Below are 13,033 nucleotides of genomic sequence, written 5' to 3' on the forward strand. Positions count from 1 at the left end.
GACACAGTCCATCACATGAGTGTCTTTTAAGGTTACATGGACGTAGCAAGGTAAGAGTGCCATTTTAAGCAATGAGGTGGAGCTGCCTTCAGTTTGTAGAGAGGTCATTTTAGTTTGAGTATTGAAATTGGATATTAAAGACAAACTGCCCGAGAATGGAGAAAGGGAATAAAAGGCTAGAACAAGGATCTCTTACTTCATTTGGATGAATATAATCTGGAAATATTTATTATACAAACATATGAATTGGTGTAGGGTTTGTATATTGTCAATTAGATTTGTGGCTTATTGAAAGTAAATGGATGGACTGTTACTTCAACTTAATTCAAAAGGGTTTAAACAAGGTAAGATTTCAGAAGATAAACTATATCTAATTAGAAAAGAGGTTAATATAATGAGCCTTGACACGAAGAAGTTATGAAGACTCAAGCATGGCTACTGTCAGAGGGTGGTACTATGAAAGGACTAATAAATAGGGAAAAACCTCAAAATGCATTAAATATTCTGAAATCTTCATTAGTGTGCAGAAGGAAGGTTTAGAACAAGTCATTGGGACAAGGATTACTCCCACTTGCATGTTACTGTGTGGAATTGTTAATTTATTACTGTGCTTCTTGAGTAATCATGAATAATCAAATAGAAATACTTTTAAAAGGCAGTTTATAAAATGCAGGCATGGTATGGAATAAAAACACTCAATCCTTTTTGCAAGTGATTTATGGGGAGGAATGTCACATTACTCTTGTCTGAGATTACAGACAGTACTTATTTTAGTTGAGCAACAGTGCTGCTGGCTAAGTGTTTTGAGAATGTGTTGATTAGTATATCTAATTAACTTTTTTCTTTCTGTTTTAGCTAGCTGGGGTGGCCTTCCTTGCAGCTGGTCTGTGGGCATGGAGTGAAAAGGTAAGGATAGAGAATGACTGATCTTACTTTGGCTGCCCTCTTCTGGCCCAGTAAAACTACTTCCCCAGGAAGCAGCAAAGTTTAAATGTAGCATCTGAGCTCAGGATCATGTTCAAAAGATCTAAACTGAGTTCAGCTGGAGTTTCTTTCTTGTCCCTGATCAGGTGTTAAGCTGTTACTCTTGATGTTTAGACCTTTTTATGTAAACTTGCAAGAGTGGGGTGCTAGTGAGAATTTAATCTTTATGAACAGTCTGTATGAACTGGTTCTTACTTGAAAGCATGTTTTCTAGAATGCACTTCTCTACCCCACTCTTTTTATTACAAACAGGAAGCATTTGGGAGGAATGTAAGATATCTCTTTTTATATTAAAAAAACCCAAGCAAAACAGGCATATATCTTTGGGACCAACTTTCTGAAGTATTCCAATCTTCAGGTTATCTGTTTTCTGCCACTTTACTCCCCATGGAGTTGCTTAAGAAACTGTGTCTCTGTGTGGAGCAACAAAATTGGGGAATGTGATTTATCCGCATAACACTATTATTTTTGGCAAAGGTTTCTTTCAGCTGAATCACTTCCTCAATCAGAGGAAGTCTGTGCGGGCATGCATCTGCAGAGTTTTCCTGTTACAAGAGAAGAGATGGTATAGGTATGGAAATGAATGGTTCACCCCCTTGTTATGAATGTAAAAGCATAACTTTGTCTGCAAGCAGTAGGAAAAAGTGACAATTATTAGCAGATTTAGTGATCTGCATCTTAATTAACAGTGGAGGGCAGGTGCCCTCACTGCTCAGTTTTACTGCTGAGTAGGAACACTAATTACCATCACTGTAATGTTTCTTTAATCACAGTTGCACGTATACAGCAGCTACACACATACAGAGAGTTCTTGGGATTCTTCTACTTTTTGGAAGTGAGAGAGTTTTATGATGATCTTAATGCCGAGGTATTTGTTCTCCTTCTCCACGTTACCCATGTGCGTGTACACATTCTCAAAACTAGATTAGTGATAGCATTGGTAAGCAGCCTATCTCCCCATACAAATGCATTTACCTCCTGTTCTGTTGTTATAAAAGGATTTTCTTTCCAACCCTTTAGGGAGAGTGTTAAACTTTTATTGAATTTGTATTCTCTCATGTTCAGACATTAGCTTCTTTTTTGTAAAGCAGCACATATGATCTGTGTGGTTGGAAATGACTAGCTCACAACCACCTCCATGGACTTCATGGAACATCAAAGTTACTAAAAGGCAAGGACAGACTCTTTCTGTCTTTATTTCTTAAATTTTGCCTGAATTATTTCTGTCCTGTCCTGTCTTGCAAATAAGTGCTTCAAAGCTTTTCCTGTGGTTTTGAACTTCTGAATGGCTCATGAAATCTGTATGTTATTTTTAATTTCTATTGTTCTGCACTAGGTAGGCAGTCTTTCATACTAGTTCGATTCTTCAGCTGTAGTGCCTGTATGGATCTGTCTGTTTACAGATAAACATCTTGGTGAGCAATAGATGGGAAGCAAGAGTAAAACATTCCAGAAGCTGTGCTGCATTGGTAAACCCAAAGATAAACTAGAGGTGGTAGAAGAGTGTTGAACATCCTGTCTCAGTGCAACGTGAAGTACATTGGGTCCCTTTAACTTCTCTGTGTTTTCTTGTCTTTTATTTTTTCCCTAGGACTACGCTTTGATTCTTTAGCAGTCTTTTTCTGGATATAAATGCCTTGCATCTCTCAGCTGATAATATATTGAAATGCGATTGCCGGTTTGTGAGAAATGTTGAAAATACTATATGTAGTTACTCATCCTGATGTGCGTTACCTGTTTGAGTCAAATTGAGTCTCTTTAACTGTTATATCTTAACTGACCTATCTTCATGATCCTATAACTGGGTTTTGTTGTTCTAAGCAGTCCTGTAAAAGTTAAATTGCATAAAATTTTAAAAGTCTACACAATAAAAACTGGATAGATGTTAATATCTGTCACCTAAGAGATACTGCAAAAATCACTAAGAGAAAGTGAATTACAATAAACTGTTAGTAGAAGCAAAGTGAACAACACTGAGCTGTCTCATCAGGAAAACAGTACTTATTGGTAAAACCATTTCAAGGACACAAAGGAGTATCTGGGAAGCGAAAGGGCTAGTCAGCTTAACTTCATTCCAGCAAGTTCATGGCTAATGAGAAACGGAGAGGGAGCAGACAGTCTACTTCAAAGCAAGACTGCTATTTAGAGACACTTCAAGAGCTTGGAGAAATGGGATGACAGGAACCCCTATGAAGGTCATAATAAAAAAAAAAAGGCAAATGCAAAATCCTGTGCCTGAGATAGAGTAACCCCAAGAAAAAAAACCCTTGATCTCCTGTTGATCAGGAAGTTGAATATCAGGTGTGCCTTCATGGCAAGGCTAACAGCATACTGGGATATATTAGCACCGATGTGGCCAGTGATTGAGGGAGATGCTTCTTCAAGATTACACTTGAGACTGAATCTGGAGTACCCTGTCCAGTTTGGGCTCCCCTGTGTCAGGCAGGTCTTTTCCAACTTCACCCTGATTCTGTAATTAAGTGTACTTGCTCTTTAGTCTGCTGATACTTGTACGCAGAGGTATGTAAACAGTCTAAAGATAGGTGCATTTAACTTTTGTGTTACAATCGGTGGCAGTGTAATATTGTGATGGTCAACATCCAGTTTACAGAACTGTTATAACAAATCAACTCTGTCCTTGTCAGATGTATTTTGTAGTTTCCATACCTAGTGTATCTCAAAACAGTAACTGGCTTGGCATTTGTTAATGGGCTGTATTAGAGTTGTTTGGTTGTGGTGTTGTTTTGTGTTTTGTTGTTTTTTTTTTTTTTGTTTGCTTGTTTTTTTTTTTTTGTTTGCTTGTGTTTTTTTTTTGTTTGCTTGTTTTTTTTTTTTGTTTGTTTGTTTGTTTTTTTTTTTAATTTTTGTTTGCTTCTTTTTTTTTTAAAGCCAAACTATCTTTGTTTTCTGCTGGCAACATGCCTCCATTCACATGATGGCAAAATACTTACAAACATTAAAAATGGAAAACAAGTTAAGCATGTACAGTGGGACTCTTAATTCACTGTTCTGACTGAAAGGAAGACTTAAAGTTTTAGTCTTGGATTTTTTTGACACTGACTTCAGGTATCAGACTTAATTTCTGTATACCTGTAGGAAATCTAGGTGCTGTTGTAAACATCAGCCTGGGCTTCAAAGAGCTTTTACTATCCTGCAGATGGCACAGGCAGAAGCATCCTTAGAGAGATAAGGGAGAATGAGATAGTCCCCTGAATTCTCTTGTTTACTTCCTGCCTTCTGGATTTTTCACTTAACATCTTTTGTTAGGCAAAAAAACACCCACAACTTTGTTTTCAAGAGAGAATGTTACAAACATCAAATGTGAACCTGAAGAAACTGTTGTGAACCAGCAACATCTGAGGGTGAATAATAGAGCCCAGTTCCTGCCAATTTTTCTTCATAACATGCTTTGATCAGAGGAAGTTTTCTTCCAAAAATGTTGCTTGAGCAAATGAGATTGCCTGAAAGAAAACTTGAGTTTGGATGTGGGAAGGAGATGGCTGGAAATAGTTGTGAAAGTTTCAGCATCCTGGTCACAGTGTTTGGTTTCATAGTGGATCAGTCCTACAAAGACACTGAATTTAGCCTAGCTGATCTTGGCATGTCTTCCTTGATTGTGGGGTCTGAGCCAAGGTCTGATGGGGTGGGACTCTCGTAACTAACCCAGTAGACCAAGTCTGATAGTTAGCTGTGAGGTCTCACAGTTTGTAAGAATGGAAGCGTGTCAGTGGTGACACTAACTAGAAGAGGCTTTGCTTCCCAAGACTTTCTGAATGCTGAGAAATCTATAAACTGTGACCACTTTTTAATAGATTATTTCACTTGTTAGTCACCAGATATTGCAAGGCAACGCTGAACTCTACAATTCAATTATTTTTTTTTTTTCTTTTCATTCCTTCAACCAGTTTTGGTAAAAACTGTTGTCTTGCTGTTGCTGAATTAACACCTCTAACAAGATCTGTTATGGAACACATTGAGAGATGAACTCCTGTGTATCACTGTAGTACTAGAAACCATTGTCTTTTCATCAGCTGATGAAGTTTTTCAATGTGCATATTTTCTTCTAATGCTGTATTCTGAAGACATTATTTTTGTTAAGTAAGTGTTTAAATACAAAGTGATAGGGATTTTTCCAAGGTACTCTCTTAAAATGTATATTCTTTGCACTTAACTGTAGCATGAATACCTGAGTAGCAAGATAAGAAATTGCATTCCCTTGACAGAATTTGTCCACTTATATGAATTACTTTACAAGTTTCTCTGATTTCTTTCACTTAAAGTAAATGTAGTTAGCTTGAGAATATACTTTAAAAAGAAAAAAAAAAAACCAAACACAAAACCAAAACAAAAGATAGTAAATGTAATTATGGGATATTGTACTGTGTTAATTGTTGTTATTTCTATTTTAACGGGAAAGTGTTTCCTTATTAAAATGTTCTATGTATTGCTGATGAGTGTATGATGAACATTGACTATTGCAAGGCTGCCTGGATGTCCCTACAAATTGTCTTTGTTAACTTCAAAAGTTTCAGCTGCTTGTTCCTTTTGTCTTTTGCATGTTGCATCTTGTTCTTGCACATTACACGAGAAATCTGTGTTACAGGTATCTGATGGAATTTTAATGGTAATTGGTATATAAACTTCCTTTCTTTAAAACAAAATTTAGAAATAAAGGCTTCACTATGTTAGCATTACATTTACAAAAACTTAGAAATTCTGTCCTAAGAGCTAGGCAGAATGGCTTAAATAGGTAAGATTATTGTCAAAGTAAGTGGTATCTCTGGATAGTTAACAAAAAATAAAATATTTCTCCTAAATTAGCCAAATTGCAAGTATCTTATAGGGAATAGATAACTTTTATGTAAGAATTTTATCTGGGGTGAAAGGGGAATATTTAGAGTATACTTCTGTATTTTTTAGAGGTTTTCGAGGAACATTCCTGAGACTAGACAATGTTAGAAGGGGTATAACTACAACGTTGAGAGAAAAAAATCTGCTTGCCTTGAATACCAAAACAACATTTTGTTGCCCTCCCCTAAACTGTCACCCATAACCTACTTTGTAGTTAGAATGTTTCTCCCTTTCTGTCACCTAAACATTAGGATTGGAAGTATTCTTTTATTAATTTTTAAAGACTTTGAAATTGGAGTGCCCTTCCTATTGATGCATTTTAAGTTACTATTAAGCAATAATAATTCTTTGAAACAAAATGAATATTCAGTGATAGCATTGCTTTTGGCACCATCTTGTGGAAGTTTGTTTGGCGAATAGACCTAGGAGAATGTAATCTGAGAAGCTGACTGTACTGGATTTATGTACTAGAAGAATTAATAGCTGTAACTTTGCATGAATACTTCCTCTGCTATGATGAAGAAAACTGGTATTCTCAAAAACCATTTTGGAACATGACTTTTCCTTGTGGGTTGCTGTTGGCAAGCTCAAGGGTTTGCAACCATTTGGAATCATGTGGAAGTCATGGACATCCAGAAGGAATGTTATATGAAAAACACACTTATAGTGGTCACCTTTTTCTGTTATTCTGTTTTTTCTCTTTCAGGGTGTATTGTCTGATTTGACGAAGGTGACTGGTCTTCATGGTCTGGACCCAGTGGTGCTTGTCTTACTGGTGGGAATAGTGATGTTTACTTTGGGATTTGCTGGTTGTGTAGGAGCACTGAGAGAAAACATATGCCTTCTGAAGTTTGTAAGTAACATCATTATATGAGTGGATTATTATTTATGTGAAAGTTGCAAATGATGGGTGAAGAACAAGTAGCAAGCCTCAATAATGAATTCATAGAATTTGGTTTGTTACAATGTGTATGGTAAACTTACTCCTCTGATGAGCCTTTGAACAATGATGTTAAGAGCAGTATAGGTTCAAACCTATGTATGCTTTCCCCATTCTGGAAAATGTTTCTTCCCTGTTTCAGTCATTCTGCTATACAGTGATGTTGTTATAATTTGTATACCAGAATCTAATATTGTGTCTGTAGTAGCACAAAATCTGAGGTTCTGGAACATATTTAGTCATCTAGCAATTACTGAGAGGAGATGGTATAGTGGCTTAGGGAGAACAAGATCCCTTAAAAACTTCCTCTAAATGTTTGGTGGGCAAAAACTTGGGGACTTCAATGACTGATGTGAAATCTCTTAAACATTTGTTTTTATACTGAGGCTCCTTCTTTGCTTTAGATCTGAAAACAGTTAAGCTGGACAGAAAATTATAAAAGTGGAAACAATCCAAGAAGAAATACCAAGACTACTTTAGCCCTGTGTTTTGCAGATTCTCATTTATTATTAATATTTTCATGGTTGTATGAAATGACTGTGGTATGGTGCTCATTTTACTGTTGGGTTCAGGTGACCAAACCAAAAAGATAACTCCATGTCTTGGGGATTTCTTTACATTGTATTCGTATTTAACAGGCTGTGTTCTCATGGCTATCTGTACTGAGTAAGAATTTTACCCTAATTCTCTGTGTCTGTTTCTGGTGGAGCTGAAGCAGAGACACATTCAAAATGAATGGATATTTTTTTAATTTGGGACTTTTTTCTTTTTTTACAGTTCTGTGGAGCAATTTTGTTTATATTCCTGCTGGAGCTGGCAGTGGCAGTTTTGGCTTTCCTGTTCCAGGATTGGGTGAGGGACAGGGTCAAAGAATTCTTTGAGAATAACATTAAATCATACCGAGACGATATTGATCTCCAGAATCTCATTGATTCGCTACAGAAAATTGTAAGTTCATGTCCTGTCACTCCTTTCACGCATTCTAAGAGAATATGTAGATTTGGAGTTTTCCTTTTCTGTTACAGATTTATCATATTCTGTAGCTAACAGTGCCATGTTGCAGATGTGCAGTTTTCCTCTTTCTACATTGAAAGCATTGGGGAGGACAGATATTCTGAGATACAGTGCTGCTTCTAACTGCAAATGTGGAAGCTCTGCCAGGCATCCATTTGCCTTTTGACCTTCTTGACTTGCTCCCCTGTTCTGATCAGTGTTGCACAACTTGAAGTGAGAAGTGAGCAACAGAAAGACCTTTATCCTAAAAAGATTGTGCGATGGAACTGGTAGTCTGCACTCTTATTCACTCCTATTTTTAGGAGGCACTGCAGTCCTGCACATAGATGCAGCACAGGGACTTTTATCTTCAGATGCACCTCGTTGTGAAGCAAAAGAGAATATTTGTTAATTGGGAAATGCTAGTCTCTATTAAGGCAGTTGTCAAGGAAGGTTGAAACAATTTTATGTTCCTTGCTTTCATTCAGTCAGCTGCTTTTGTAGTCGTGCCCAGGAAACAACCAGTGAGGGTGACTTACGTTTATTCGTGTGTGGTTAAAAAAACCCCTAAAAATGGAGAGAAAGAGAGTACATACATGAGTACTTCACGAAGAGATAAAATGGTTATTTCCTTTATATATATTTTTTCCTCTGTACAAGGGAAGATTGTTTTTGTCTGTCTTCTGTCTTCTAGATGATCGTGTTTAGATACCTGTGCTCACAGCACAGTTTGATAGCAAAATATGTTTTAGAGTGGATACCAGTTTGGTCAGCTGTATGTTATGAGCAACTTATCTATCCTGTTCATTCATCATTGTGTGTATTAATATGGAAGCATCCTCTGACTAAGCTGCATGGGATGAATTTCAGTGCTGTTTTGCTTTAGCTGTCAGTGCTGAAGGCACCTGTTTGTAAGGTAGGGCTCTTCCGGGCCGTGACCAACACCAGTAATTGTCTCAGTGTTGTCCACTCTGTTGCTCTTTCTTTTTATCTAGTTTCAGTGCAGTCATGTAGGCTGATATGCTGAGCTGATTTACAGTTGAACTCCAGTGAAATACTTTTCAATTAAAATAAAATGCTGATTTTACTAAAAGTTCACTAGCCAGATTACAAGCTAATAAACCTGAAAAAGGAAAGACCAGAAAAATCTCTAAATTGGGCTGCTGTTGATCCATACCTGAAAATACTGAGGAAGGGGGGGAAGTACACAATTTGGATTAGCAAGTGTAGTTCTGCAAGGGTTGAACAAGGTGCAGCAGTGTGTTCAAATGCCTCACTGAAGCCCATCTTCTAAGGAGCCATGCCCCTTAGGCTGATTTGCTCTGTTTTCAATATGTGCCTTGGCACCCAGAGAGCTCTTTGTAGGCAGCCCCTTGCTCTGGCTAATTACACTACTTTTGGGCCTGTCAGTGACCTTGTAGTCTGTACCTTACTAAGGTAAATTAGCATGTTTAATGGCTGTATGGCTTTTTACAAAGACATAGATGTATGAGCAAGGAGGGACTACAATGACAAAAATCAACCTCCTTTGTTTTCTTCACAGTAAATGTATTAGACTTAATCTTTTTTTTTTTCCCCTTGGTATATTTTCTGTTCTTAATGTTCTGTTCAGCTCTAGTCGTATTTCCTGTGAGAACTACATGAACAGTTCTGTTCTCTGTTCCCATCCGTGTCTGTCACAAACTTTGTAATGTCTGAATCCATTTACTGACTTTAAGTTTTGGTGGTCTTGCAGACAGGTTAATACAAGGTTTGTGAAGATGAGTAGTGGGCAGAGTAGAGAACATAGAGATATCCCAAGAGGATGAAACTTCATGAGTACCAGGAAAATCTGTGTGATGGTATAACGTTTCAAGTACTGAAATTATAGAGAAAGATTTGCACCCTTAAATATCCAGGCCAGTAAACTGCAAAGCCTAGCTTACAAAGAAACTAGCTTTCATTAGTTCCAGGAATTTAACATTCTTTGAAATGTTGGGATTTCCCCAACCTGCAATTATGGTAATTGTTACACTGTTTAGGTTGAGAAACTTATGTGAAAAATACTTCTAGGGTTGACCTTTGAGCTAGTGAGACTTTACCGGTTAATTCATTTGGATATAAAAAACTTCTAATTTAAAAGAAAGGAAGTATATTCATAAATGTTTGTACCCACTTTTCACAGTAAACAAGGAGAGGAAAACTTGTTGATTCATGAAGATTTAAGGATGGAGTCACAAATGTAAAGAAACATTTTTCATAGTTTTTCAGGTTCTGGCTGACTTGGAAATAATGGGCTACAAAGCATTTGTATAAACTATTTTGTTATACCATTTATGGTTGTATGCTGATTGCATCTAGCAGTTACATCTAAAGTGATAACGTTTATGATTTTGCTTGTCATGCTGACACTCGTTTCCAGAAGCAGTATGCCAAATGTATTACTTTGACTTCATAGAGCCACAGTATTGATAACTCATTTTTTTTTACTCAGATGTTGCCATTGATTCTGCACAGCCTTAGAGAAAGTGAAGATGATGAACAAATATAATTCCAGAGAGTTTGTTGAGTGGATAAATGGTCTCTAAAATACCCCCAAACGCTAGGTGTTTGTTTATCTGTTGCAGAACCATTGCTGTGGTGCTCAAGGTCCAGATGACTGGGACTTCAACATATACTTTAACTGCAGCAGTGAAAGCAAAAGTCGTGAGAAGTGCGGCGTTCCTTTTTCCTGTTGTATACCTGATCCTGCTGTAAGTTGTTTCCTGGCTTTGTATTCCCCTGATGTTGTTGGAGAGGTAGAAAAGGAAGTACTTCCTGTATAAGGTGTGATGATTAGGGCTTTTAAATGATCAAAAATTACCCTTGTGCAGAAAAGCTCTTGTTTCTGTTCCATCCTTTTTAGACTACAAATGTGGCAACCTGTTATACAGCTGAAAATGTATCATCACCAGGAATTCAAGCTATTTTTGTATGGCTTGAGTCTGCAAGTATTGGTGGCTGATTTTTTTTTTTTTTTTTTTTTTATTCCCAAAGCGTTGTTTCCTTGAATTCCTGGCCTCTGTTATCTAGCCTGTAAGGACCTCAGATCACTGTTTTAGATACTGCTTAGGTAGTATATTTGACCCAGGTAGAATTAATGTTACTGTCCCTGTCAGACAAGTAGGAGTAACTCCATTTCCTGATTTTTTTTATTTTTTTTTTTTAACAGCAACTAGTAAAGTGCTTGTGCACTAACTCAGTTTAAAGCATTTGAGTCAGTTGACTGGTTTTGGCAAGACTGAGGTTTTTACTGGTTATATCTGTTTACTAAACTTTAGGAATTTGACCTGTTCAGCCAAAATGTGGAGGTTGGAACTAATATATAATGTTTTATAGTATTTGTTATTTTAGGGAATAGTTACAGCTCAAAGTCAGTCCAGCAATCCTTGTGCAGAACAGATAGCCATTGGTAGGTTATACTAAGCCTTTTAATTGTCTTGGACATCAACCAAGGAAAGACTTTTGGGGCAATATTCCATGTTCGCATTATCCAGTAATAAATTTTGGCTTTAATTTATAGCAGTATTACTCCAGTGCAACTTCTTCTGTTGCTAGTGCTGTATTTAAGGAGACATGAGTATGTTTGAGTCCTCTTAATATGAGATTCTACTCCTACTACTTCAATGTAACTCACTATGCATTGTGTAAATTATGTTATAATTGTATAATACATGTGTTTTCATAAGTCTCATGTAGAGAAAACAAAAAGTCTTAAAAGGAATGTTTTTGCATCTTTGGAGATAGTCATTGGGTTAGGTGGGGTTATGATCTGGAAGGTGTTTATGGTCTTCCTACTTGGGATCTGCAACTGGAGCGTTTTGCCTTCAAGGCTAACCCATCTTGGGGCTGGGTTATGTATGAGACTTGGGACTGGAGAGGGCTCAAGTAGCTTGTAGCTGTTACTTGTTTTAATTGACTAGTATAGCAAGTTGTGTACCACTTGACCTGATGGAGTTGTAAGGCATATTTCTCCACTGCAGGTGTAAATAAATGTCTGGTACCTTTACTGTTACCTCAGTGTTTAGGTGTTACATGAAATAGCTAATGTGACACTGTTCTTGGAAATGCAGGCATCTTCTCTATATGCTGGCAGTGCAGCTGCTGTACTTCCTGTTAAAAAGTCCTTGTTAGTCGAAAGCCAAGTGATAGAAGCAGCTGGGATTTCTGGTGGAGAATGTTTTCTTGCTAGTACACACCTCCGCTTTTCGCTACTTCTCTTGTGTTCTGGTAGTGTTTTTCTCGTTTTTACTAAAAATGCTTCTTAAAACGGTTGGCTCTGGCAGACCTGCTTTTTTTGCCTGTGAATCGAAAAGAAAAACTTCTGTGAACAGAAGCGAGTAGAATTCAGTTGATTTAAAAGAAATCTTTTTTGCTTTGCAGCAAAAAGTTGTGAATACGCAGTGTGGCTATGATGTCAGAAAGAAGGTAAGGTGCTGGGATCTCGCTGTCTGTCATGTGCTGTGCCTGCAGAGGCAAAACTATAACAGTCGTGGAATTGCTGATAGAAATGTCAGCTTAAAATTCTGGGAACTGATTGACTGTGCTACATGATACTATAGGTAGAGCATGGTAGAGACTTTTCCCTTTGTTTAAAGTAAACTTGTACTGTGGGGGGGTGAAGAAAACAAGTGTTGGAAAGGTGTATTTCAAAAATGGATAGGACTTGCATTTCAAATGCGCATTCCAACTACTAGTTACACTAGTCTAACTCTGAATTCTATTATCTGCTAATTCTAAAGTAGCCTAATAACAGGATTTGCAGGAAGATACTAACTTCAGTGTCAGACATTCCCTGATTTAATCTGGGCATATATGTATTTCTGGAGTCTGGTTAAAAATACTACTACATAAGTGACAAATCATTAGTTTAGCTATATCACGTGATTGATTGATCTTATAATAAACTTGAGCAAAAAAAGTAATATTCTTTTTTCCTATATTCAGAGCAAGAGTCAATGGGATGATCAGATTTTTGTCAAAGGATGTATTCTTGCCCTTGAAGCTTGGTTACCCCGAAATATCTACATTGTTGCAGGTGTCTTCATAGCTATCTCACTGCTCCAGGTTAGTTGTTTTTGTTAAGCTACTTTAAAAAAAGTTTCAAGTTTACAGATACAGACCTGCTGAAGGTAAAAGTAGTTGGAGAGAGGTAGAAAGTAAATATTTTGACACTGTTTTTTCTTAGGTATGAGAACAATATGAAAATAAAAAAAAAAAAAAAGAAAATAGTAATGAGGACTTAGA

At 37.0% G+C, this 13,033-nt stretch overlaps 1 protein-coding gene across 1 annotated transcript in view; it reads left to right on the plus strand.

Moving 5' to 3' along the window:
• The window catches only part of TSPAN14 (tetraspanin 14), a 42,266-nt gene that overhangs the window by 23,739 nt on the left and 5,494 nt on the right, over positions 1-13,033 (plus strand). The window contains exons 3-8 of the mRNA XM_042790116.1: positions 856-906; positions 6,542-6,688; positions 7,553-7,723; positions 10,375-10,500; positions 12,170-12,214; positions 12,734-12,853. Of these exons, the coding sequence (XP_042646050.1) occupies positions 856-906; positions 6,542-6,688; positions 7,553-7,723; positions 10,375-10,500; positions 12,170-12,214; positions 12,734-12,853 (660 nt within the window). The remainder of the gene's footprint in view (positions 1-855; positions 907-6,541; positions 6,689-7,552; positions 7,724-10,374; positions 10,501-12,169; positions 12,215-12,733; positions 12,854-13,033) is intronic.

This window comes from Tyto alba, unplaced genomic scaffold (assembly GCF_018691265.1).
Source record: "Tyto alba isolate M040663 unplaced genomic scaffold, T.alba_DEE_v4.0 Super-Scaffold_1, whole genome shotgun sequence".
Classification (NCBI taxonomy): Eukaryota; Metazoa; Chordata; class Aves; order Strigiformes; family Tytonidae; genus Tyto; species Tyto alba.